The 27,564-nt window shown below is 41.1% G+C and overlaps 2 protein-coding genes across 4 annotated transcripts; both read right to left on the bottom strand.

Moving 5' to 3' along the window:
• Nucleotides 1–1,349: 1,349 nt before the first annotated feature.
• LOC136675882 (ras and Rab interactor 2-like) lies at nucleotides 1,350–18,574 on the bottom strand. Its single transcript, XM_066652677.1, has 13 exons — nucleotides 18,474–18,574; nucleotides 17,156–17,253; nucleotides 16,796–16,914; nucleotides 15,267–15,426; nucleotides 12,173–12,281; nucleotides 10,171–10,243; nucleotides 9,283–9,371; nucleotides 8,582–8,673; nucleotides 6,877–7,099; nucleotides 6,159–6,776; nucleotides 4,786–5,103; nucleotides 3,989–4,120; nucleotides 1,350–3,258 (listed from the first exon to the last, which is right to left on the bottom strand). Exons 3-13 carry the CDS (start codon nucleotides 16,834–16,836, stop codon nucleotides 2,876–2,878), a joined length of 2,238 nt encoding a protein of 745 aa, XP_066508774.1. The 5' UTR covers nucleotides 16,837–16,914; nucleotides 17,156–17,253; nucleotides 18,474–18,574; the 3' UTR covers nucleotides 1,350–2,875.
• Nucleotides 18,575–19,382: 808 nt separating this feature from the next.
• Nucleotides 19,383–27,213, bottom strand: LOC136675575 (NAD-dependent protein deacetylase sirtuin-2-like). Of its 3 annotated transcripts, XM_066652194.1 has the most exons (16): nucleotides 27,090–27,213; nucleotides 26,737–26,783; nucleotides 25,935–25,986; nucleotides 25,737–25,847; nucleotides 25,559–25,600; nucleotides 25,288–25,394; nucleotides 24,763–24,819; nucleotides 24,208–24,276; nucleotides 23,995–24,124; nucleotides 23,835–23,897; nucleotides 23,449–23,504; nucleotides 23,261–23,337; nucleotides 23,101–23,152; nucleotides 21,979–22,046; nucleotides 21,828–21,894; nucleotides 19,383–20,913 (listed from the first exon to the last, which is right to left on the bottom strand). In XM_066652194.1, exons 1-16 carry the CDS (start codon nucleotides 27,103–27,105, stop codon nucleotides 20,761–20,763), a joined length of 1,167 nt encoding a protein of 388 aa, XP_066508291.1. In that variant the 5' UTR covers nucleotides 27,106–27,213; the 3' UTR covers nucleotides 19,383–20,760. The 3 variants fall into 3 exon arrangements, with proteins under 3 accessions (XP_066508291.1, XP_066508292.1, XP_066508293.1); XM_066652195.1 differs by lacking the exon at nucleotides 26,737–26,783 and having other exon boundaries at nucleotides 27,090–27,168; XM_066652196.1 differs by lacking the exon at nucleotides 27,090–27,213 and having other exon boundaries at nucleotides 26,745–26,777.
• Nucleotides 27,214–27,564: the final 351 nt, after the last annotated feature.

Genomic DNA, 27,564 nt, shown 5'->3' with positions numbered 1-27,564 from the left:
TCATAAAAAGCATTAAAAATTTGACAAATCAGCCTGCTTCAGGTAGTGAAACAATTTGAAGAGAAGATAAAGACAATTCTAAATGGTGTTTAAATACATTTTATAACATGCATTATATGATGTGCAAGTTCAAAACACTTGAATGTGGCAGTAAATGTAATGTAATGTAAAAGTAAACAAATACTCTAATATGTTCCAGGTTTTGTGCCTACACAGCTAATGTAGACCTACTTTTTATATACGACATGACATCCTCAGACCTCAGATGGTGTGCACATTTCTGTAGTGGACATCATGCACATCATTAGGAAGTAGGTCCAAGTCATTTTTCTCATGAACCATTTTCATTAGAGTTACAATAACTACATCGTTCCAAACCAGATACATCTGCTGTATTTACCCAGAATGTTCCTGGACACTGAATTTAAACATATGCTAACACTCATAGCATATTACATTAGCATTAAATACATAGTACTTGTGTTTTGACTACTTAAAAAATGGGTCTGGTTTATCTTCATCACAATGATGTTCATTTATCTCACATGGAAACCCTCCTTAGCCCTGCCGTTCCTTATTTAGTACCTTCCAATGAGTGCTCACACACAGAAAGCTACAACTTTTTCCCCCTTTTTCAGTAGCAAATACACTCTGTAGCTAACATAGTAATAAATATTCCATTTTTTAGAAAGATTACTATTGATATATTTATCTTCTCTTATAGTCATCACACTGTCGTCTTCTTCCCTCACTGTAGAAACTCTGCTCCTATGTTTAGCCTCCTGTTTTAAACGCCTCGGGCCTCCAGCCATCTGTGTATTCACTAACTCATGCGCAACTGCCATATATCTAATTTATGCCTGCACTGAATCCATAATGCCGTTACATTTCAGCTGCAGCATAGCATGGGATATCACATGAAAAATGGGCTGATCGTGAATGCTAACAGAGGTGCTGTGGTGTTAACCACTACTTCAGAGAAGCTTTTGAATGCTTTTTAAAGTTGGGTGTTGTGAGTGCGCATCGCAGAGTGTGACCCAGATGTTTTATTAGCAATGCTAAGGTCATAAATGCAGGCCAAATGCCAGATGTCCCGTTAGGCAAATGTGATTGGGTTTGCAGTTTTTGCCTTCAAATCGAGGGGTTCCATATGTAGCCTGTGTACATAGTTGTTATGTGTGCATGTGATTATGGAGGATGGATTACTGTGGGTGTGGAGTGTGCGTTAGCACATGGGACACATTGAATAGTAGCATGAGTACGTTAGCGGACAGCACATCAAAGAAGGCCTAACAAAAACAATATGCTACTTATTTATAGCTACATTTTATTTTTTTTAAATTCTGTACATATTTAAATTCTGTAAACAATACATTTTATTAATTGCTTAGTCTTTATAATAAACAAAATGGTTAAAAATGATCACTAGCAAACCATCATATTTTTAATCTATGGTGTCTAAATACATATGGCCACGTGATACCTGTCACTGCTCCGGATATCAGAATGGATACAGTGATTTAATTTATTTAAAAAAAAAATATTTCAAATGTATTAACTGAAAAGCTACATATGTTTTTAAAGGAAGGATTCATTCATTTAATTTACTTTACTTTGCACTGCAGTGCTATGTGATTTAGCCACTGCTTTGTTTGGTTTGTGTAAATCCAGAACCACGTGTACAATCATTCATCTCTCTTAGTGATTAAAATACTTACATTGAAATAGACATAATAATGCACTTCAGTAAGACTTTTATGTTGCAATATTCTTACTGAGAGAATGACATAAAAAATATATACAACACTGCCCTCTGGTGGTTGATGAGGTCTGACTACTGCACTTTTATTTTAAAACAAACAAAAAAGAATTAATAATTCCCAAATTTCCAGAGCTCTTTGGCCCTAAATTAAAATAAATAAATAAAGGTAGTTTTTAAATTAATAATAAAGATCATCCATCCATCCATTATCTGTAACCGCTTATCCAATTTAGGGTCGCGGGGGGTCCAGAGCCTACCTGGAATCATTGGGCGCAAGGTGGGAATACACCCTGGAGGGGACGCCAGTCCTTCACAGGTCAACATACACACACACACATTCACTCACACACTCACACCTACGGACACTTTCGAGTCACCAATCCACCTGCAACGTGTGTTTTTTTTTGGACTGTGGGAGGAAACCGGAGCACCCGAAGGAAACCCACGCAGACATGGGGAGAACACACCAACTCCTCACAGACAGTCACCCGGAGCGGGAATCGAACCCACAACCTCCAGGCCCCTGGAGCTGTGTGACTGCGACACTAACATGCTGCTAATAAAGATAATTTTAAACAAATTAAATGTAATGTAACATTGTGACTTCTGAGGGTGTAACTGGGCTGATTACACACTTTTATTCTGAGAAACTGCTCAGAGAGTTTATATTAATGACATTATAATAATCAGCGTGGGTTCTTTCCTCACAAAATTCACCCCAGAGCTCCAAGAGTGAACTGTGTCCAAAAGGTTCTGCACTCATTTGAAAGTAGTACTGAGTGCCTCATGAGAACAGTACACTGTCTTTGGGTTCTTCAAAAGTGCTTAATAAATGTATTGTATTATTATTATTATTGTTACATGTTGCTTTTACAAACAAGTGCACAATGTGTAGAAACCTATTTCAGATGCAGCTTTTTCTTTAAAAAGTTTATAAATAAAACATTTATCGTTTAAAGTCAAGAAGATGACAAAGATGCAGAATAGTGCACAGTACACATCTTTCCAAAGAAAGGTGCTTCAATTCTTAAACAAAAGTGTCTGATGTGAACCCCACTACAGCTGTGCACTGCCCTCCCTCACAGACAGCAGCCTTACTCTCCTATTAACCCTTTAAACCCCTGTGTGTGGTTTGTCCTCCTCATCCTCTTCTTCCCCTAGGATCTCCAGGTCCTCACCGAGTCTCTGCAGTGCCTCAGTGACATCGTGAGGCAGAGTCAGTTCAGGATCAGTCCCGTCTCCTGGGTCTTCCCCTTCGTTTGGCACACTCACTTCTGCATCTTTTGACCCCTCTGAGGCTCCTTCTCCTCGTGTGTTTCTCCTAAAGGTTCTGCGGTTCCTGCTGCGACGTGATTGGTTACAGTGGAGAGTACGTCTGCGATGCCATTGGCTGAGAGATTTCTGGGCCTCGACACTAAGCTGACGCGCAGGAAGACGAGGCTGAAAACTGCTGATGTAGTACAGCGCAGCGTAGAGAGACGTCAGGTAGTATCCCCCTGAGAGACAGAAACCAGAAATGAAGCGCGTTATTAAAAACATCTAAACACAAGCACTCACTGGACACTTTATTAGAAACCCCCTACCTCATGCTGCCCCCACAGTGGCTAATTCAATAGAAATACATACCATAGTTCACTGTTATTTAGTTTAATAAGATTCTTGTTATTAATTATTGTTTAACAAGCAATAATGCTACCATTTTAAAATAGCACTACAATTATAAAAGTTTATACATTGCTTATTAAATGATAATTAACGAGGTGTAAAGACTATATATTCATTGAAAATCAGTTATAACACAGACCAGACGTGCAACAGTGATTTGGTGTTTGGCACTGGGTGAAAGGTCATAGCTTTCTGAACAATCTGAAAGTAAAGAATATTCTAAGATTCAAGAATGTGATTTTAATCATTTCATGTTAAAGTTAATGAGGAACATTATCAGTGAAGTATCAGATTAAATTTGGAGGTTAAATAACAACAGCAACAAATATGTGTCGACTGACAGAGGAGAAAGTGTACGTGTAAACAACACCTCAACGTTGCCCTTTCTATCTATGTGTTAGATTATTCATTTTAAGGTGTTTACAACATAATTAAAAAGAATTAATGAATATAATTTAAGCCATTTATAAATCTGTACAGGGGGTAGTCTTTAAAAAGATAAGTTTTAAAGCATAAAGTAAGTGTGTGTGTGTGTGTTCTCTGTGTAAAGATGCTCCTTACCTTCTCCCTGTAGCTGAGTGGGAGCCAGCAGCTCCATCATGTAATCGGTGTCTATTTGCAGAGTAGAAACATCACTGCGCAACACCACCCAGGTCAAACACGGCAGGAAATCATCAGCCCCGAAAACAACACCTAGCACAGAAAAAAGACCCCTGAGCATCCACACACTCACAGGTGTAAACACAAAGACACACAACACGAGCTCAACTTCTGTGCAGCAGAAAACGCAGAATCAATTTATGACCTCTGTTAAAGGTTTATTCAGTCTCTGGCCAAAACTGCCGTTCACTAAAAGCTATTTATTTATCAGAAAAAAAGCAGGAAACAAATAGGAATAAACACAGAACGCATAGCAACTGAATATAATTTTAGATTAATTTATATTTATGCAAATCTCCGTTTATGGAAAAGTTGGGTCATAGCGTAAACTGCAGTAAAAACAGGAAAATGTGATGAATTAATTCCATTGAAACTCTTTAAACTTTATTTAACAGCAAAACCACAAAGAATATATTCCCAGTGTGTCACATGAATACAGTAAAGTGCCTAAATGTTCGAGTGCACAAACGATTTCCAGTTACTGTGTGTCAGTCCATCACACACTCATTCCTGTGGAGCAGGACCCAAGCAGACACGGGGAGCACACACACACTACACTCCTCGCAGTGACCCGAGAAGCGGATACCACCCAGAACCCCAAGACCCTGCAGCTCTACCCCGCACCGCCCTCAAACACGATATTTATCACTAATAACAAACAGTGAAAAACGGTGGGGTACAGAAGTTGAGGGGCTCACCAGGTTTGGCGTTGGCCGTCATGCTGTGGTATATGTTCTTGCAGACTTTGAGCAGTGTGTTCACCTTCTTGTTGGGGGAATACGCCTGGTGCATGGTGGTCCACCTTTGCTGAATTCTCTCCATCATTACAGGGTCTGGAACTCCAGTTCCTGCAGTTCCGTCCAGCTCCTCCAGGCTGTGTCCTAACAGTGTCCTCTGGTTCTCTTGCAGACGCTGAAAACTGCCATCGTCCTGCCGCGCAGACTTCATAAACATGTACAGGTGAGAAGACACTGGCTTCAGAGCAACTTTATGTAGAGCCTCCTCCACCAGCGCATCTGAGAGGAAATAAATATTCAGGGATAAGATTTTGTATACTGAGCTTTTTATTTGTACCACCACCATGAAGAAGAATTACTGATAGGATCCTTTACTGAGAGGCAGAGGAAGAACCGCCTGAAGCTTAAAAAGTCACAGGCATCGGCTGATCAGGTCTATTACAGATTACTGAACTCCACACAGTTTGGAACCAGTGCGGTGATTTAAGCAGGTGGTTAAAACCATTCTAACCCTTTGATCTACTGCCATTACTTTTTTTGCTCTAGCGCTAACACTAATGAAGTAACCTGCAAACAGGTTTTTGCTTTAAGATTAATAATGGAATACTAAGCTTCAGGTTAAATAAGCAAATGATTAACTGTGTTCATGAAGCCTGTGACTGAGCTGCGTTCAAAGCTGTTAAGGTTAGGGTTAGGGCTGCAAATCAGCAGCAGCCTACTAAAAAAGATGGCTGCATTTCATCCACCCACCCATCCTTCCTTCATTCCTTCAGGTTCTGTACATGTTTCATCCTGATCAAGGTCACAGTGGGTCCAGAGCCCACCAGGAATCACTGAGCACAAAGCAGGGACCCACCCAGGTCAGAGCACCAGTCCAGCACAGTGCCACTACATTTCTTTTCATTCATTCATTCATTATCTGTAACCCTTATCCAGTTCAGGGTCTACATGGAATTGCTGAGCACAAGGTAGGAACACACCCTGAAGGGGGTGCCAGTCTATCACAAGGTGACACACACTCACACACTCACACCTACGGCCACTTTTTGAGCCAGCAATCCACCTACCAACATGTGCTTTGGACCGTGGCAGGGAACAGAACCACCCAGCAGAAACCCACACAGACGCGGGGAATCGTGGAGAACACAACAGACAACTCTTCACAGACAGTCACCCGGATTATAATTCATAAAAATTGTACATAATTAAAAAGTATTTTTGTGAATATGATCACTTTCTCTGTTCACTTTGACATTAAATCAGTATAAACTCACCCCTCACACAATACAAACCCTCTGCAGCTTTTCTGTACTTTTGTGCCCGGGTGTTCTTACCCAGTTCATAATCAGGCATGTCCCCAAGGCACTCTATGATGCTCTGGATTTCAGAGTATTCGTACAGTGCCTCCTTCAGGGCCGTGAGAGACGTGCGCACGTCCTGCAGCATCTCTGTGCTGCTCACGCCGTAAACTGGCCCAACCTTCAGGCTCTGGTCGATGAAGCTCCTCACGGCTTCAGCAAAGGGTCCATCTTTGCGTTCGCTCATTTCCTGCACACGCTTGTACAGCCGTCGCTGGGGAGACACCAGACCCCCCAGGGCCAAGCCCACCGCAGAGAGGCGGTTCTTCACCTTATTGGCCAGTGGGAGGCGGGGTGATGGGAGTGACTGGGAGTGGCTTGATTCAGGCTCAGGCTCCTCCTCCATGCTGCTGACAGACAGGGAGTCCAGTTCCAGACATGGGGGGTGCAGTAATGTGGTGGGCGGTGGGGGGTTTAACCAGAACTTGTCCTCGACCCAAGACACGCGATGCGGAGACTGGGGTATCTGGCTGCTTAAAGAATCAGAGCTTGCTCTCTTCTGAGTGTCCAGATTGCTGGATGTGCTCTGCCTGCGCATGACAACACCCTCCAGACTTGGAGCTGTGGGGGAATCTGGACTCTTCAGTGGCGATCCTGAAGAACAGAGGAAATTAAACACACTGAGCACTACACTGAAAAGTTGATATGAATCAGTGCCAAGCCAGAGACATTGTAACCGTTTGTTTCCTCTCACCTGTCCTGTCTGAACTGCCTGAGGACTCGTCCAGTGAAATAGCTCTCTTCTTGATTCCAGCACCCCCCCAGGCCCTGGTGGTGCTCAGCCTCCTCTCTCTCCTGGTGCTGCTTGGATGGGTGAGGTGCTGGGAGCTGGCCGGGGGGTTTGTGAGCCAGTCGTCTCCGTGCTCTTGGAGATACAGTGGGTTAATGATGCAGAGAGCTCCAGTGGCTGTGGTCAACTGCCGTAAAACAATGATGAAATTAATGAGGCAAATGAAAGAGGCACTAAACCTGAGCTGGATCCGCTGAAACCGTATTGCGCTGCTCATCACCAAACAGGATCATCGTAAACCATTTCCTTCTGATTAGATAAACATTACCAAGCCTTTCTTCAGGAGAAGATAAGTTTGATACAGACTGAAGCCCAGAATCAATTAATTGTACAGGGCAGGCCATTTATATGGATACACAACATGGTTGGTGAGATTAACTTCCTGTTTGTGGCACATTAGTATACGGGAGCGGGGAAAATTTTCAAGATGGGTGGTGACCATGGTGGCCATTTTGAAGTCAGCCATTTTGGATCCAACTTTTAATGTAACTTTATTCGTTCATGAGTTATTCACAAGTTTCTGACCACTTATAAAATGTGTTCAAAGTGCTGCTCATTTTATTGGATTGTCAATGCAACCCTCTTCTCCCACTCTTCACACACTGATAGCAACACCGCAGGAGAAATGCTAGCACAGGCTTCCAGTATCCGTAGTTTCAGGTGCTGCACATCTTGATGGTATAGTGTGGTGTGGTATATGGGGTACAAAGATAATGGGGCCATTCTTCATCAGTGGAAGGCCACTGGATATGAGAAATTGCTACATGATGATGTGTTTTCCTCTTTATGCACTGAAGCTGGCACGTTCCCTGAGTTTTTCCAGCGAGACGGTGCACCACCACATTATGGGCGTCAGGTCCGAGCATTCCTAGATGAACAGTTTCCTGGAAAGTGGATTGGTCGTCGTGGGCCAGTTGAATGGCCCCCAAGGCCTCCCGATCTGACCCCCTTAGACTTCTATCTTTGGGGTCATCTAAAGGCAACTGTCTATGCTGTGAAGGTACGAGATGTGCAGCACCTGAAGCTACTGATACTGGAAGCCTGTGCTAGCATTTCTCCTGCAGTGTTGCTATCAGTGTGTGAAGAGTGGGAGAAGAGGGTTGCATTGACAATCCAACACAATGGGCAGCACTTTGAACACATTTTATAAGTGGTCAGAAACTTGTGAATAACTCATGAAAGAACAAATTTACGTTAAAACCGAGCACACCATTGTTTTTCTTGTGAAATTCCCAATAAGTTTGATGTGTCACATGACCCTCTTCCCATTGGAAAAAATACAAGTTGGATCCAAATGGCCGACTTCAAAATGGCCACCATGGTCACCACCCATCTTGAAAAGTTTCCCCCCTCCTGTATACTAATGTGCCACAAACAGGAAGTTAATATCACCAACCATTCCCATTTCATTAAGGTGTATCCATATAAATGGCCCACGCTGTAGAACTACAGATAGATCGGTGTGGTCAGTGGAGCTGAGAGATTGGGCAGTGAGTGTAGATACAATTGCTTTAATATTATGGCTGTTCTGTGTATAATATGATGTGAGATTCTGTCTGACTGAAGTGTAATATATTCATATTTAAGCCACATGGAGATGAAAGCCTACCTGTATGCTGCACATCATGGTGTCCTGAGCGTCCAGTGTTCCTGGACTCATTGTGTCTGGTTGGAGATCAGATGAGGGACAAAGCCAGGCCTCTGAAATTAACACGTGAATAAACATGAATCACAGAAACACAGCAGACAGTCAGACTACTGAACGAAACGGACCGATGAGGCTCAGTGAGAGCTGATGACTGTACTCCACGGGAGGGACAATATTCACCAAGTAATTGTAGACACCATATTTAATCTTTAAACCTTCTTTGAACAGAACAATCAACTCTTTCACAGCAGCACTGAGCTTTAATTCACCACAAACATGATCAGAGCTCTGAATGATATTACACCGTTTGACTTTAAACATAATATTTTAAAGGCGTACTCACTATTTCAGTGAAAGTTATATTACAACTATGAGAAAGTCTCGATTTTAATCGAATTTGGACTGTTCCACTCTGGTGCTGAAGGAGAAGGAGCTGGAGACTGTGTCTTTAAAATTAGCACAAATAGAAAGTGAATATATGATGAGCTGTGTGAATTTAAAACATGGGGTAGATATAATTCATCCTGTGTCCTGCAGCAGGGGCAATGATGTGGGATCTTTTTTTTTTCATAGAAATAGAAGGAAGGGAGCCTTTACCCCTCACACTTATTTATACCAGATACCCCCTAAATCCCGAGTGAATGAGAGAATAAAGGACTAACTTGGACCCAGCTGAGAAACCAGATGACCAGGCTGTTGAGCCACGCTGTGCACCCAGGAGGGGACGAACAAACAAAGAGGCAGCACGTCCCTGAGAGGAAGAGACAGAGGAAACGATACTCACAGTTTACTAATAGAACACAATTATGATATTACATATTATGGGCTGGGTTATACCCTTTTTTGAATTGACAAACACAGTGCAAAATGCTCTTTAATTCAGGACTAGGCTTAATCCATGTCTGGGAAACCACTCCTTAATGTAGAAAAATCTAAAATGAAATCACATCAGTGTTTATTTGTCACATAGACAGTCATACACCGTACGATGTGCAATGAAATGCTGTGATGACGAATCCTTCCAATGTAAAAAAAATCAACCTCAGTTAGAGGTTCTCTAAAATAAAAAGTTTAAACGCTATAAATTGGTACAAAATAAAAATGCACAGAAGCATGATGAAGATCAGAGCTCTAAAAATAAGAGTAAGATATAAAAAGAGATTTAAATGAAACAGAATAAATTAAAGACATACACAGAGATTGAGATATGTTCATACAGTCTTTCTAATGGGACACTAGCTTCTTCAGGGAGCAGGTTTTGAGACCGTTTCTAGTGCTCAGTGCTGAACCATCGTGTGCTCTACTGTGCTGTGTGTTTTTGTTGGAAGCTTATTTACATTTAACTTTGCTCATGATGCTATTAAATATTTGGTCAAATTACTCAAATAAAAATTTTCCTAAAACGATGTCAGTAAATGTACAAACTAATTGTGTTTACAGAACGGAGTAAGCCCTTGTGTTGCTGACACTCAAACATGTCTCTACACGCGATACTGAACCACCCGGAATCTGACAGCGCTAATAAAGAGAACAGATGTGTTGGAGTTTACCTGCTCAATGTGTAGAAGTAAACCAAATGCAGGAGGTTAGAGAAGGCCAGGTGAGACGAGGCTAACTTCAGAGCTGAGAGAGATCAGAGAGAAGTGACAGAGAATTAAGAGGGAGAATTACGAATGAGATTGAGAGAGAGAGAGAGAGATGGAAAGATAAGAACCGGACAGACTGGTGGTAATATAAGATGTTGGAACAAGGCACCAAAAAAACGTCACCTGGGTTCCTGTGGGTAAACTGTTAACTCTCTGTAACCTTATACTTTACATAACACACTAAATATAATTATTCAGGAGAAGGAGAAGTTTACTGAATTTTTATAAAGAGCAAATAAAAAGGCTTTGTTCATGTTGTGGAATCATCATGACCTCGGGCTCCTAGTGCCACCTCTGTAAAGACATCACCACCGCTGTAAACAAGTCTTCACGATCACTTCATCAACTCGCTCTGACTTTTTTTTACTTCTCAGTTATTGATTTATACAAACACCATCATTCAATAATTCCATACACAAAGGTCTGTACACCAGGGGCATTAAGCCCACAATCTTTATACAACACTGTCTCAAACGGTCACATTACATCAAGCGGTGGTCCACAGAAGCTCATGACACAAAATGAGTTGTTACTGCAGTGGTTTTCAGCCTTGTTTCTGTTTGCCTTCAGTGCTGAGTGTGGTCGGTTATCAGAGACAGTTTGAGGCATAAAACTTTACTCAGAAGAAGACAGAAAACCCACTGATTCAAAACACACATAAAAGGACAGAAACTGACACATTTCCACTGAAGGAGTGTTTTCAGTCGGAGGTCACCCTGCGGTGGTGGGGATCTGGAGCACAGTGGCTCCCTGTCTGCCCCTCTGCTCGGTGACTGTGCCGTTTATTGTTTGTTCGTTGTTGTGTTTAGTCATCTGATAATTACTTGTGGTGTTATCTTTTGTACTAGGATGGTGTTTTTGTGTGTGTGTGTTCAGGGCTGGGACATTTTCAAGTCTTTGAAAAACTGCTGGTGAAGTGCTGGTTCAATAAAGAGCCTTCAGTCTGTATGCACTACGTTGTTCTTGCCCTCTTTGATGACGGCCTTGAACTGTGAGCTCAGCAAACGGCCAGAGGGAAAATTAAACATGCTGGTAGGGGTGTCACAATACAACTAATAATATTCATATTTCTCGATACGATACGATCTGTGAATCGTGTAAAATACAGTAAAATTAATTTAAAAAAAATTTGGTAATTGGTAGGCTGTGTTACTATGACGACGCGGGAGAAGTGTTGAGCGCTACTGGGGTAACAATGCCATGCTATAATTTTGATTGGCCTCTTGGACGATTAGCTGGATGTGAACTGCTAGCGGAGAGAGCAACACTTGGCTGGAACTAGTGTTGCCAACCGTCTCGTAAGATACAACATCGTCTGATACGGGACGTGTTTTGTTCCGTGTTTTAGAGGTCACACTGTTATGGTGATGATTTGAGACAGAAACACTCAGCCGTAGCGAGGGGCATAAGTGATTTCCCTAAGGAAAATCCCTTATTCCCCAATAAAGGTGTTTTTTTATTCTTCTTATTCTTCACGGCTCCTAAACAAAGAAACACGCTTCGTCACCTTTATTTAGCCAATCAGAAGCCAGTGGAGTCACGATCCCTCCTACAGGGGGTTGTTTTGCTGTGGCGCTGAGAGCAGCAGTAGCCCCCCCCCCCCTCGCCCCCCCACCGGGCGTCCTGGTATTCCATTACTCAGATGTGACAACCCTAATTAGCACCGTGTCCCCATTTTTTATATATTTTTATTTTCCTATGTAAATTTCTGGTACCAGTCGTCCATTCCAGATATATTGTTGTGTTTGTACTGGCCTCTTTGACCTCTACATCAAAAAATAAAAGGGAAATTAAAGTCATGTTCTTTGTCCACGTATTAAAATGTATCGTATTGTGGAGCAAAAACAGCTATATGTATTATATTGTGAAATTTGTGTATCATTGCACCTCTATCTTCTGGTCTTACCTGAGCCAGTGTGAACGATAGAAAAGTCTCTGACAGTGTCTTCCTGTCCCTCCACGGCCACACATAGCAGCTTACTCTGAGATGAGAAATCAGGGACCACCAGGAAACTCTGGAGGAAAGGGGGGGGGAGTTATCAGACGAGCTGTTTTAAGGAGGACTGGACTGGAAACAAAAGGAAGTGTTAGGAATCGTGGTTCTGTCTTTTGTCAAACTTTGAACAATGTAATATTCACACTCTTTCATTATTGCTTCAGCAGCATTAATCAATTTAATGATATCTAACCATACACTCAGATTTTCAAATTCAATGGTCTAAATATCTCCTGTCACTATGTGTTAATCTTGGCTAGTCAGATATTCACAATCAGGAGGTTGCCAGTTATTCTCGAGGCAGTGTTTATAAATTTACACAAAGCACATTTAGAGCAGCTGCAGTCTGCAGTGCCACAAGTTCTATTTAAGACATTCTTTATCTCTGTGTTAACCACAGTGTCTCTGTGGAGACAGGGATGTGAGTGTCTGCTTCACTCTGGAGGATGTTGTCTCAGCATTGTCTCGACAGGTAAAACACGAGCAGAGGCCATGGGACGTCCTGAAAAGTCTACAGCTATAAATATGTTCACTTCACATTTTTCTGGAGGAAGTCTTTCTCAGAACACGAATACAGATGTCCTCCATCCAAAAATAAATACATAAATAATAAAATTGACAACATGAACATGCTTATAGTTCAAATATCACACGGTGTAACAGCGGCTGTAAAACAGTGAACCATTTCTGATTTTTAAGTTTTGCTAGATGCACTTTGAAGAAATATTCTTGTGCGCGCGCACACACACACACACACACACACACACACACACACACACACACACACACACACAAACATAAGCTAAACTTAGATGCATGCACACACACACAAACACACACACATGCATGGGCACGCACACACACGCAAGCTGCATGCGCACACACGCACACACACACACACACACACACACAAACACAAGCTAAACATAGATGCACACACACACACACATACACACACACACCCACACACCCACACACACACACTCACACACAAACACAAGCTAAACATAGATGCATGCACACACACACGCACACACACACACACACACACACGCACGCACGCACGCACGCACACAAAAGGAAGTTGATGTGTTGAACAGAGAAAACCAAAACTGAAAAAAAGAACTTGGTGTTGAAGCAGTACAGAAGCTCTCAGAGTTACTTGAAATCAAACGGAAATCTACACATCTGTCCCCACACACCGCCCCTGCATTCAGGAGGAAAATGAGAGAATTATTCATCGTATTCATCAGAATGAATCATGTTCTGGATGAGCTCTTACTTTCATATATCTCACAGAGTCAAACAGAGGCCACACAGAGGTCTGAGAAAATTCGATATAAAAATAATCCTCTTTCAAAAGGTGGGGAAAGTCACAAAATAATTAAAATAGAAAAGTCCACAAAATGACAAAAATATAATAAATGTTTAAATACAAACACGTTCCCAGAACATTCGGCCCGTGTGAAAACTGCAGTAAAATTAGGAATCAGTGGGGTGTAAATTCTTCTGAATCTTTATTTAACAACGAAATCATAGAGAACAGATTTCCAAAGTTGTCTCTGAACACTTCGACTGCCGTTTGCAAAAATAAACACATTTAGAATCTGAAGCCTGCAACTTGCTCTAAAAAAGTGACACGGGATCCATCACCAGTTCTTCACTCACACCGCTTAAGTGTTTGGAAACAGAGGAGACTCAGCGCTGCAGTTTGGGGAGTGGAGTACTCTCTCCACACAAGACTCCATCTGCTCAGGAAACGCTTTTATTGAGCTTTAGTCTTAAAGTAAAACTTAAAGAGAACAAATAGAGCACAGGTTCCTGTTCCACTGCAGATTACACCGATTACAAAATAGTGTTTGTAGTTTAAAGGCACAGAAACATAAAGTGAAAGCAGACACCTCTGATCTTCCTCTGTCTTAACTCTTCCTGGAGTGCATTAACCCTTTGGGAAAAAACCAGGCAACTCTGCAGAAATCAATTTCCCCATTTCAGTTTGAACTTATATGTTCTTGACTGGAAGAGGACATTTCAGCTTCCATTTCTAGTCTAGAGAGATACACACACAGCCGCTGTAAGCCGTACTCTAGTCCTAACCCCGTACATTAACCATAATCCATAAGAAATAGAGCATCTTCCACACACAAGGGCAATGCATTCATTAAGGACAAGAATTAAAACATAAAATACATTTAAAACAGTTAAGAATGTGCAAGAATAAAAGGCAAATTAAAATAAAGGCAGTAAAGAAAAATAAAAAATGTGAAGAAGACAGTGCTGTTACAGAATAAAAAGTTATTTTAACTCAGTAGTTCCAACCTAACCCTACACTTAAACTTATCATAACACTGATGAATTACGGATTTGGGAATCTGCCTGCGCTCCCCACCACGACCACCTCCAAAACACACAAAGCTTTAAATTTAACACCTAGCAGCTGTGTATAACGTGTGAAAGTGCCATAAAGAGATCAACAGCAATGGTCCAAAAGTCCTTAGCACTAAACCTTCTGCATTAACTTACAATGAAAGTGGAGGATGTTGTCTCCGTCTCCTGTAAAGTTACTGCGGTAGAGACACAGTTCTGTTCCAGCACAGAGACGTATTTATGACTAGATAAAGATTTAAAGGTTTTATCTCTTACCACATGTTCATCCAAATTCTGTCTCTCATTTACAAATGTTCACGTCTGTCTCTCTATCGTTCCCTGTCTCTGTTTCTCTTTCTTTTGCTGTGTATCAATGTCGGATTAACTGCTTAACTGCTGCTACTTCTGCATCAATCAAAAGGGAGAGAGCGAGAAAGGGAAGGACGTGAATAAACTATGATAACTGTTAAAACCAACACATCTCTCTACATCTGACCACATTCGAGAGAGACATTATTGACACACACACACACACACACACACACACACACACACACACACACAGAAGTTTTTTCTGAATGTTCTGAGTGGAAACAAAATGACCATATTTCGTGTGTTGGGTTGAAGTGGGCCTTACCCCTGCAGGCCTGCCCCAAAGAGCAGCGTGAGCTCCATGTCGGTCCCAGGGGCTGCCCGGCTCCCAGGCCTCCTGACACAGATGCAAACCCTGGAGCAAACCCGGGGGGCATTTCTGCGGCACAAAGTCCCCATTCATTAACTTCTTATCTGGGCGTGTCCTGTAGAAAATAGTAACAACACTCCACTGAACTCATTAACAGCAAAGGACAAGAGTGCGTACGGCACTCTACAATAATACACCATCTTACACAACGCAGCTCTGACCGGGCAGGTATTTTGGCTGGTGTAGTGTATCATTTAAGTGCTTTGGCTTTTCTCTTTACAGCAAGTGAACAATCAAAGCAACTCAGCTGAAAAATCGTGAACCTGTCTGGTTCATCCTTAAGAGCAATTTTCAAAAAACTAAAGGTACTACAAGCAGCTGTTCAAACATTCATTCATTGTCTGCAACCACTGGGTGAAAAGTGGGATCACACCCTGTAGGGTGACACTAACTCACACATTCACTCACACACTCACACCTATCGACAGTAGCCAATCCACCTACCAATGTGTGTTGTTGGGCCGTGGGAGGAAACCCACGCAGACACAGGGAGAACACAACAAACTCCTCACAGACAGTCACCATGAGCGGGACTTGAACCCACAACCTCCTGGTCCCTGGAGCTGTGTCACTGCAACAACTACCTGCTGCACCACTGTGCCGCCCAGCTGTACAAACAACTGTTGATAATGATAATTTGATCCTGGATTAACAAAATCAACACTGTGATCTAAGGCGTTGGTGTGCACAGAGAACACAAGTTCTTCAAAGATCAGAGCTGTGTACCAAGGCCTTCCCTCTGTAATGAGTTGCAGCAGACAGACTTTCAGCTGACCCCTTAAGTCCCAGCTTCAAAAACATCAGACGTACCAATCATTTTTTGTGTGGCATATAACTGTAATTCAAATTTCATTCTCTGTTCTTTTGTAATTTTATCATAACCATTATGTATAATAGTCACAATTGTAATTTGATTCAACAAAGAATATCCTAAAAATGAAGTATTAATACGCTACGTTCACGATTGTTAACAACGAAATCCCCATCTGTAAATCGTCTAAACCACAACTCACACGTATTTTTGGATACAATATCATCCCCAAGAACAGAACAAGTCCATCACATGCTTCTGCAGCCTTTTTCCTGATGGAGCTCATAACGAATGCAGCATTATTCACATTACTTCATTTATAGGTTATTTCTGTTATGATTTCACAACAGTGAGAAAGGAGCAGAAAATGCAAAAACCCATTTGTGGTCCTGATATATAACCCCCCTGAACCCTGTTCAAATGTTGGGGTTTTGCAGTCTTTCCATCTGAATCACTGAAGGACTTCTGATGGACCATTGGTCATCAGAACCAAGGTGGTAAAAGATACGTTACTTGTTATTTAAATAAGAGATTGTGTTAACACACCAAAGAGGACAAGGCAGGCTGACGGATTTAGTGTTTTTCAGTTACGATGAAAAAGATGTTGTCTGACCTGTCCCCACCGTCTGTGGCCTCATCGTCCAATCCCTTCATAGTTTAGCTGTGTGGAGCCTCGACCGGTGCAGGACGTCTGTTCAGGCCGCTGTCAGATATCAGCCCCAGGTCTGCCATCTGAGTCGTGACAGCTAAGTCATGACATTGCCCTCCAGCAACAGGAGGAAATGAAGTAAGACACATGAAAAGGGAAATTAAGCAATGCCACAGCAGCATGCCTACATCCTTCTACACAGAACTATTTCTACTCTTTGTTCTTACCTGCGCTCTCCTTTATTTTTCATTATTATTATTATTATTATTATTATTATTATCATTGCTATTTTGTTAACAGATTTATTCAACAGTGAGGTTTTACCTGATTCCAGTGAGTAAGCATGGCCTGTGATGTGGGGCTTGTTTAGACTGTATAAATATAGGATGCAGTGGCTCAGTGGCTTTCAAATATCTTCTTATCTGTAACAACAGAAACACGTTTCTTTCATAATCAAGAAATCATTATTTGAGTGTTGGATCATTCTCAGCAGAAACAGGAGTGCATCAGGGAGAGCAGTGCTGGAGTTTTATACCAGGAAGAAGAGACCTATTTCATTATTAGGGTGTGATTTAGGGTCAGGAGTGTAATCCTGATCCAGAAAACCACTCTTCCTTTGGGGAGATTCAGCACAGTGAATTGTTAGATTGCTAAGAACCCCAGGAGTTAACCACAAGACTTTTACCAAATACATTTGTGACAGAGGACTCAACAGAACCAAAACGGAACCAACTCAGACAGAAACAATGTCACTGGGCATTCTGGAGGTTCTAGATATGTATGAGTGTGAACCCTGTATCAGACACAGACACCGGTGTCCTTCGTCTCTGTTAGCTTAGCACTAGAATTCTGTTAGAAACCACATAGAGGCGCTAGCAGAAGAAGTGTTTCATTTTTTAAATTTATTTTTAAATAGGGTTTGACATTTATGGCCCAAATTAAAGCTCTGACCATCACATATCACCATTGACCAGTGGATCAGTGAGTCTTGAGTATTTCATGAAGTTTCTATTTTTAAAACATTTTTTTTGGGTCCCTGCTGTACAGCTATACATTTGTGTTTATATCTGTATATACTCTCTTTTTATAATGTTATTATGACTAACGTCAACATAGTATTTGCTCTATATTAGACTTCAGAATGGACCGAAACTTATATGAGACAATTTAAGAATTTAAATAAAGAATGAACTATGAAAGCAGTCAACACTGAGATTATGAATGCACCTGATTTAAAGTCACTTGAGAAGCACGTGTTGTTATATTATTTGATCACACAGCATACAGAGTTGTGTATATTACTTGAATTGTTTAAATGAGATTGGTAATTTTTTTATTTTCTAAACTAAGTTAGATCATCATCTACAAAGGACAAGCATCTACACATATGTTCTGTACTTGATGAGGTAAACCTGACAAATACACATCAACAATGCTTTAAAATACTTTAAATAGTTTTCCTTTCCAAAACCACTCTTCGTGATGCTATACTCAGAGAGGGGGGATGCCCATCTGAAACTAACCCCAGCCTGCGTCAGGGAGTAACATTAACATCACTAAAGCCAGAGCTCAAATCCTAAGCTAAAGTGCTATAACGTTAATATTTTACACAGAAAATGGAAAGAAAGGGTTGGTAACTCACATGTGAACTCTCTAGACGTTTCTTCACGTTCTTCCAACACTAAATGTCACACCTACATCCCTTCAGCACAGGGCCTTCCCCTCTCACGCCTCCTGATACTGTCACGGCCAGAAACAGTTAACTTCAGAGACTTCCAGAAAGTTTCTCTGTCCTGCTGGAGTTTACTGGACCCACACTGGACAGATCAGCAGCAATGGGATCTGACGTTTTGTCTCTATAAGCCTGCGTTTTACATTTGAATGTGTGTGTGAATGTGTGTGAGTGAGCGTGTTTCCTCTCTCTGTGGTAAACCTCTCTCTCGCTCACACACCACACTCAAGAGCTTTCTTCAGCCCTGTGCTACACTTAGGGCTTAGAATAAAATACCTGTGAACAGTTTCTGAGAATGTAACACGAAAACTTCCCTCTCATTTTAATCACACACGTACTGAAGCTTTAATAACTCACTCCATTATTGGTACTAATTTATGTCATTGTCTACTGCAGTAACCATGGACCTCCTGGGAAAGAGCATGACCTTGAAGACATGCAAATATGCTTGTGTTCACAACCTGTGTTTGTACTTTGGGAATTTATGACATTATTGGACAGGTTATTAGTTTATTTGGACAAAGCTGTTATATCATTGGAAGAAAACGTGTAGAGGTTTCGTTCAAATGGAAATTGGAGGTAGTTTAACAGCGGTTACACTGGGAAGTCTAATTGTGTTTCTGTTCTCGGTTGAATGAAGCATCATCTTCCAGTGGAACTATATTTTGTTCCTCTTCTATTACACACCACGTAAAATAAATGTTTCCTTTGTTTACTTTAATATCTGCCCCAAAATCTCAGTTTTATGATTATGACCGAATATTACTTACTGTCACTTGTCAATGAAAAACATGAATACTCTGTCACTCATCTTCCTCCTTTATTGTTTTATTCCCCCTCTCAGTACCTCAAACCCCCCATTGGACAATCAGAGACCTACATTTCACTCACCACCAGGCCAATGTCCTGCAGATTAATGAGACGACTGTTTGGAACAAAGCCTTGTGTCTAAAGTTTAAAAATGTACAAATATTTAACATTTTTTTCTGCATTGTTCAGTGTAAGTCAGCGTAGATACAAGGTCTCAGGGTGGGTGGAAACCCATGCAGACACAGGGATAACACACCCCACTCCTCACAGACAGTCACCAGAGGAGAGTATCCCCCCCAGGACCCTGAGACCCTGCAGTTCCAAAGCGCTGACCGTACAACCAGACTGAATCAAACCATCATTCCTGATGAAAAAGATATGAAAAGAAACTCCTTTATCATGTACTGTTTATTTCTTGTGATCGCTGTTCACACACAGCTTTACTTAATGACGCTCCTTCTTACTTTTTTTCTGTATAGTCATGCCCTAGAAATCCATAACATACCAAAGCCAGCAAAATTAGAGAAACTGCAAATTAACTCTAATTATTAGACGGCTTGGTATATACATTATATTCAGTAAAGGCATAAAACAATAAAAAAAAACTTGTTTAAAACAATACCATAAGAAAGTAACTACTGTAAAGAGGGGGAGGAGTATTAGAGTAAACTCCCCAGGTCTAGCTTTAATTCTTAGGCATTTATAAAAGCAGTAAAACAGCTCATTATTCAAAGTAAATATCCTCATATACGTACAAGATCAGTTAGTGTGAGGCCATAGGGAACAGAGTATAATTCAGTATTAAAACAGTTGTTAAAGGCCTGATGTTTTTATCTCTCCAGCGCAGTCACAGGGAAACTTCATTCACTGTTCGTTTGGAGATGAAAACAGAATAATTTAGTAATTTGGAGTAATATGGTGACTCCTGGATAAATACCAGCTCAGATTTCTGTAAAGTGGTGGTAATAGGAACCAGGGCTTGCAATGTTTACAAACGCACGCTACGACTACGACATCTTATGGTTATGTTAATTATTGAGAAATCATATTTATTTTAAGCAGAATTTTGGAAAATATGGTGGACGTCCCCTGTAAAGGAGGGCCCATGCATAATTTTGCAAATTCCCTAAGCCTCCCTCAACTCTGTGAGACTTAGTTCGGCCTAAAGCTCTAACGCAGTCCTGGAGTTCCTTAAGTGTTAACAGAAGATCATCTTAAATCTAATGTTAAGACTCTTCTGAACCTGTAGGAAAACAAACCTCTGTTTTGGGTGTGTACCAGCTTCAAAGGGACAGAAAACTAAGGGTAAAGTAGACTCCAAGTGCAAAAATGACCATAGTCAGTGTCGTATGGGCAGTCCCTGGCTGGTGTTTCACTTCCCCATTGGTCACTCTGTCTTGTCACTCTTGGTGGCATCAGGCTCTGCCCCTTTAGCCTTCTCTGCATTCCCAGAGGTCTGATCGGCCTTTTCGCCCTTCTTTTTGAAGTCTTTGCTGTCGATCAAAGCATGTTCCTGCTTCACCAGCTCCTCCAGCTCTGCCTGAGAGGAAGAAAAGGTGGGGTAATGATACAGCGCTGTCATTTCTGTCATTAATAAACCCCAACTTAAATTGAAATAAAGTATATCAGTCACTTTTTGTTGTGTGTAGAAACAATCCAGTAACATTCTACTTAGTGACCACTGTTTCTCACAAACAGAACTCCTTGTTTATGGTTCCCCTAAAAGCTGTTCTTCTAGCCATCAGAACCGTTCAGCAGGCACATATTTCCGGTGCTTCGTTCTTATTTAAAACCTCATTTAAAAGTTATGTTCTACAATAAAACAGCTGAAATGTGTAGACATAGTATTATAACTGTTGATCCAGATATTTAAAGTTATTTTGTGTTCTTGTTATTTTGTTCCTCTATATTTCAGTGTAACTGTGAATTAGTTGAATGTGTGTGTGTTGCCCTGTGGAGAACTGGCGCCCCCTCCAGGGTGTATTCCCACCTTGCACCCAGTGATTCAGGGTAGGCTCTGGACCCACTGTGACCCTGAACTGGATAAGGGTTACAGATAATGACTGAATGAATGTATGAATGAATGAATGTATAAGTCTCTCGCTCAAAGGTCCCTCATGATGGGTGCACAGTTAGAGAATGGAGCCCATCTTCTTATTCATGATTCGTGTTAGTAATCCCCTAACCCTTCATCAGTGCTCCGATTAACATCAAAGAACAGAGATGTGTAAAATTTTTTCCTGAAGCATTCTCCTGGCTGTGGAAGAGCTCACATCCCGTGACCCGCGTGAAACTGAGCAAAATAATAATTTTAAATAAATAATAATGCTGCATTCTGTTTTTCAAAAACTTTCAAATAATCGTGTGCTGTGAGAGACACCCTCAGCTCCCTCTGAGCTGTAATTCTGTTATTTGTGTGGGTGGGTGTTTATGTCAGATTTTTCTTTCCGTTACCTTCCAGCCGAGCAGCTCTGCTAAAGCCAAGCAGCCGTCATCGCATGTGCTCAAGTGTGCTACATCTCTATAAACAAGACACAGGCGAAATCAAACCATAACCATTACCAAATCCATATTTCCTGAGCAGGACAAAGCAGAGACCACTCACCTGTAAGCTTTATCGGAATCAAAATCCATTCCTCCTCCAAATCCCAGTAATCCCATCGGAAAATCCGACTGTCACACACAAAAAAGAAAAGAAACAATATAACCAATATAACTTAAGTGTTGTCTTTACATTTAATATTCTTCTTCATCGTTGTTAACATCTGCTAGTCACAATAAACGAAAAATCTTTCACCATTCGGATTTGAGCCCATGTGATTACGAAAACTGCACAGTGATTGTGTGACTTTAAACTGATGACTGTTATTGGCCTCTGCTGTGGTTGACTGTGTCTCATTCAGTAAACAGCCCAAGCTTAAACACTCACTAAAACTTCCGCGTGAATCCAGGAGCAGTCAAATGTTTGGACATCTTTTAACTCAGAGTTCTTTCTTTGTTTTTTTTGGTATTTTCTACATTGTAATTAAATATGGAAGACATTTAAACTATGAAGAAACATGGGATTAATTATTAAACAAAAAAGTGTTAAACAAACCAGAATATGTTTTATACTTTAGATTTTTAAAAGTAGAAAATAATCTACTTTTGCTTTGATGAGAGCTTTGCACACTCTTGGCATTCTCTCAATCAGCTTCATGAAGTCGTCACCAGGAATGGTCAATGTGCTCTCTGTGTCCGCGTGGGTTTCCTCCGGGTGACTGTCTGTGAGGAGTGTGGTGTGTTCTCCCTGTGTCTGCGTGGGTTTCCTCCGGGTGACTGTCTGTGAGGAGTGTGGTGTGTTCTCCCTGTGTCTGCGTGGGTTTCCTCCGGGTGACTGTCTGTGAGGAGTGTGGTGTGTTCTCCCTGTGTCTGTGTGGGTTTCCTCCGGGTGACTGTCTGTGAGGAGTGTGGTGTGTTCTCCCTGTGTCTGTGTGGGTTTCCTCCAGGTGCTCCGGTTTCCTCCCATGGTCCAAAAACACATGTTGGTAGGTGTGTGTGTGCGTGTGTGCGTGCGTGTGTGTATATCGCCCTGTGAAGAACTGGCGCCCCCTCCAGGGTGTATTCCCGCCTTGTGCCCAATGATTCCAGGTAGGCTCTGGACCCACCGCGACCCTGAACTGGATAAGGGTTACAGATAATGAATGAATGAATGAATCTGAAATTGAAGAATGTAAATAATCATCACCTGTCCTGTCTTCTCCATGTTGATGAGGAGGCGAGGACAGCTATTTGGAACTCTGAGGACAGAAGAGGACAGACAGAAGAAATTTGACATTAAAATTCAGGCGAAAAAACAAACCTAAGCTTCCAGTTTTTCCATTCACACTGTGGTCTGCATTTCTCACCTGCTCACAAGAGACGCAAACGGCTGAACCTGCAGAGAGGTGCCCATGACGATGAGGAGATCACAGACGGGGAAATCCTGGAGTCGGTAAAGAAGAGAAAGACAGAATTAACACAGTGTATAACAGAGTATTACAGTAAGTGACACTGTTAAGCACATCAAACTGCACTCACTGTTTTACTTCCTCACCTGTTTCATGGAGCTGAAGAACCGAGAGGGAAGATTTTCCCCAAAAAATACAATATCTGTCAGGAAGGAAAAAAGGTTTTAATCAGCAAGGGTTTAAGTCAGTAGCTTATTTCAAGGCATTATCAGATACAGGACCTTAAGGGTAATGTTGGTATGAGATTATAAACTGGGCAGCAAGGTGGCACTGCAGCTAGTGTTCACTGCTTTGTGTCAAATAATTCTGGGTGGGCTCGACCCCCCGTGACTCTGACGAGGATAAAACACTTAATCTTATTAGTTCCAGTTAGCAAGACTAGAGTAACATGAACATTAAGTCTAATACAATTTACTTTAATAATCTCTGTGTTAAATACAATAAAAATGACATAAATAGAGGTTAACCTCACCGGGTTTCACCAGATTGTTACAGGTCTCACACTTTGGGATCTGGTCATCTGAGAATATTTTTTCTGTGGGTTAAATAAACATTCAATAAAATGTTTATTAAAAATCAAATTAACTGTAACAGCTATAGCTCCAGTTAAACACAAGGAAGAGAAAATTAACCTTTCATCCATTCCAGGGTGTATTCTTTCCGGCAGAAGATGCTTAAACAGTGGGAAGTGTGGAAAGTACCATGGGCTTCAATCAAGTCCTCTCCTTGCAGCCCTGCCACTCTCTCTAATGTGTCGATGTTCTAACAGATTAAAAAAAACTGGATTAAATGGCACTTGCTTCAAAATAACACGGCATGTGTTTAGAGCACAGACAGAAGCTCACCTGAGAGTAGCAGCGCCGCAGCAGGCCTTTATCTTTCAGCATTCGTATAAAGTAGTGACACACTGTGGGCTACAAGAAATAAAAACAATATGTTGAACATAAAATGAAATACAATACAGAGGTGAACACCGGGGGTATCAGCTTTAAAGGTAGTTCCAGAGATTTCCATCTTATGTTTGATGCCTGAAAGTGTTGTTCTGAGAAGAATGGCCATTTATCAACAGTGACAAGCGTTACTTGCTTTTTGGTTCAGAAACGAAACCAAACAAATTCTTTATCTTTCTCCTTTTGCCCTTTCTTCACTTAGCACTCTCTGGCCCTTCTTTTATACCTGTCCATGACTCCTACACCAGGTGTTTCACATTAGGACAACACTGTCAGGTGATCAGAGCCAGAGTGAGGGAGAGGAGTTATGATGGTCTCAGAATCTGTGAGCGAGGCGTAAGTGAGCCCCTGCAATTAAATCAAATACTCAAATGGTTTAATTCCAAACTCTTTGCATCTTTACTCAGGGCAGGGTCTTACTGCTGATATAATGGAGCATCTCAATCCTACCTTGAACTGTCCTGGGTACAGCTCCCTGGCCAAAGCAAAAAATGGCTCTGGATGTTTCTGATGAGGAGAAGGTGGGGAAAAAATAACAGTAAGTAAAACTAATTTAAACAGTGAAACACACTGAAATTATTTTCCAGCATCTTCCTAAAATGGAAACAAAATCTCTTTTATATGTTTATAAGCATCATTAAGAGACATGAGGAAAATGTGAATCAATCAGCTGCAGCATATTCTCACTGGCTCTCACTACCTTCTAATCTCCTTGATTTGAGCTTTCTTTAATAAGATGCTCAGTTACCGATGGTCAATTTGCATTTATTATACGTATGCAGCCAGTGCATTTCCATTTCTTTTTTACTAATGAACGTTTATGGGCCTCAAGCTGACATACAAACACGTACAGAGAATTTGTGCTTTTATTTTTTGATTTGTTTTTGAAAATTGTTCATTTCTGAAACGAAAAATAAGTGGAATATGTGGACTATGAGATAACCCAGTTTTTTTACATCAGAAATACACACAGACCTTGAAGTAGTCTATCTGAAAGATGGCCTCAGGGTATGGCAGGTTGTATTTCTGCAGGTTGGCGTAAAGACCAGTTCCTGGAGAGCGAAAGTCAGGAATGCCAGCCGCTGCACGCAAGCGGGGAAGTGTGAGAGTAAAAAAAGCAGTCAATCAAGATTCATTCATCATGACACAAATATTTATTGTATATAATTATAGAATTATTGTTACCAGCAGCTTGTCTCGAAAAATAAATACATTAAAAAAAATATTTTAAAGACACCACACTCACAGGTTGATATCCCTGCTCCCACCATACAGATAATATTCTTGCCTAAAGACACAACAATGAAGACTGTGTTAAAAAAAAAACTATTGATTTAAACTCTGACTTTAAACTTCTCTAAAGCACCACATGATTAGTGATGACATCACTGTTCATCAATAATGGACTCAATGGTAATACTTACATTTCCCACTCTGGATATAGTGAGCGACTCCTGCAAGGCTCAATTCATCTAGAACCTTCTCTCCAGGGCTCAGGCCCAGAGTCCGTGAGAAGAGATTACGCAGGAAGTCCACTAAAATGAGGACAGGACTTCATTAACGTTGGGCTAAAAGCTTGTGTTTTAGTTTTGTGGGCTGACGTCAGCAGGAGAGACACTTACTTTCACTGTCTCCAGACGCTTCACCCTCCTCACTGCTGTCATCAGAGTCTTCCTAAAGCGCCATCAACAAATTAATCCCAAAAAAAGACTCTCTTATTTAATATAACTATAACTCTGAAGAATGAAGCGAGGTTACAAATGGTCTCTGTTTAATTACATAGTAACTGCACCACACTGGTTTTACTTGAGTTTAAGGAATGGTCAGAAATAGGAGCACTTTGGGAGGGAGGGAGGGGGGGGGTACTCCTTGGCACTCGACTGATCTGCTTCTCATTTTTATGAGCAGAGTGTAGGTGGGCATCACCAGGGGCGCTAACACTGGCTGACTAATTTGCAGAATAGGACACGCCTTTGTACTTCGGAACGATACGTTATCCATCACAATTAAACCAGAGGGTGCTGCAGAGAACTGACCACAATAAAAAATGTATTTTTATCATTTGGAAAAATGTCTTTGAATGTTATGTAGGACTGATAGGCAGTACTAGTGAATAGTGTATATACATTGCAGAAATTAAATACAAGAGTATATTTCCCAATATCATGGTAGATTTTATACAACCTTTGCCATACCAAGGAATTAACATAACAATGTAATTCAAAATCAACTTATTATAGAAACAGTGTCCTGATTTGTGTGAATATGAAAACCATGGAGTATGGTATACTTGAATGGACATTGATAAAACTCTCTGAAACCATAAAATAACCATGGCAATATGATGGTCTTATTTGTTAAGCATATATATAACAATTATGACTAATAATTCAAATGTATGTAATTAAGGCTAGTGTTTAATACCTCCAGACCTGGTGTTTCAGTCTCTTCTTCTGCTTTTTTATTTTGCTCTAAAATACAAATAAACACATTTCTTGAGCTGGATTGTTACAGGAATTTTGGTTCCACTTTAAATATTACATCCTCTGCACCATTTAAGATTGAACAGCATCATTTAGGTGTAAAAAAAAACCCTAAATCAATTGTCAAATTGTCCTAACGATGAAGTGGTCTTCCCATTTAAACTCGCTGTTCCACCTTAAACACTGCTGTATTTAATGTGGCGCGGAGAGTTCGGAGAAGAATTTGGCGAACAAGCAACAACGGCGCAACTGTCATTTATCAGAATTATAGATGGATTATAAACTAAACACTACCTCGGGATTCAGACATCTATCCGCTTTCTTTGACCCGAAATAATTAAGTTTTAATGGAGAGTTGTAAGGTTCAACGCCTGTTTTTCTCCTCCTCTCCTTTAAATGGACAGAGGGTTTGTTGTTGTGCGCTGCATAAAGTGTCCGATTGGAAACAGAGTTCAGATATAATTCAGAAACATACACCGATCAGCCAAAACATTAAAAAAACCGTCTTCTAAAACCATTAGAGCGTTCTATTTCTTCCCTCCATTGTCCACTACGGTTACTCTGTAGTTCGACAGTTACAGACTGTAGTCCATTTGTTGCTCTGCATACTTTGTTATCCTGTGGTCAGGACCCCAGAACCCCCCGCAGGAATGGTTTTGGTGGTGGATCAATCTCAGCTGCTGCAGTGACACTGACGTGGTGGTGGTGTGTTGGTGTGTGTTGTGCTGGTGTAGAGTGGATCAGACACAGCAGTGCTGCTGGAGTTTTT

The sequence above is a fragment of the Hoplias malabaricus genome, chromosome X1 (assembly GCF_029633855.1).
Source record: "Hoplias malabaricus isolate fHopMal1 chromosome X1, fHopMal1.hap1, whole genome shotgun sequence".
In the NCBI taxonomy this organism is placed as follows: domain Eukaryota; kingdom Metazoa; phylum Chordata; class Actinopteri; order Characiformes; family Erythrinidae; genus Hoplias; species Hoplias malabaricus.
The sequence above is the reverse complement of the archived record's forward strand: the minus strand, read 5'-3'. Positions and strand labels throughout refer to the sequence as shown.

Excerpts from the sequence above, each read along its gene's own strand:
- LOC136675575 (XM_066652194.1), bottom strand. Across the intron at positions 25,395-25,558 it reads GGGAGCAGGGATATCAACCT|CGGCTGGCATTCCTGACTTT; the intron begins GTGAGTGTGGTG and ends GCTTGCGTGCAG. Across the intron at positions 21,895-21,978 it reads GATTCCGATAAAGCTTACAG|AGATGTAGCACACTTGAGCA; the intron begins GTGAGTGGTCTC and ends TCTTGTTTATAG.
- LOC136675882 (XM_066652677.1), bottom strand. The coding sequence starts at position 16,836 with ATGAAGGGATTGGACGATGAGGCCACAGACGGTGGGGACAG. Across the intron at positions 15,427-16,795 it reads GCCACAGACGGTGGGGACAG|GACACGCCCAGATAAGAAGT; the intron begins GTCAGACAACAT and ends TATTTTCTACAG. Across the intron at positions 6,777-6,876 it reads AGGCAGTTCAGACAGGACAG|GATCGCCACTGAAGAGTCCA; the intron begins GTGAGAGGAAAC and ends TCTGTTCTTCAG.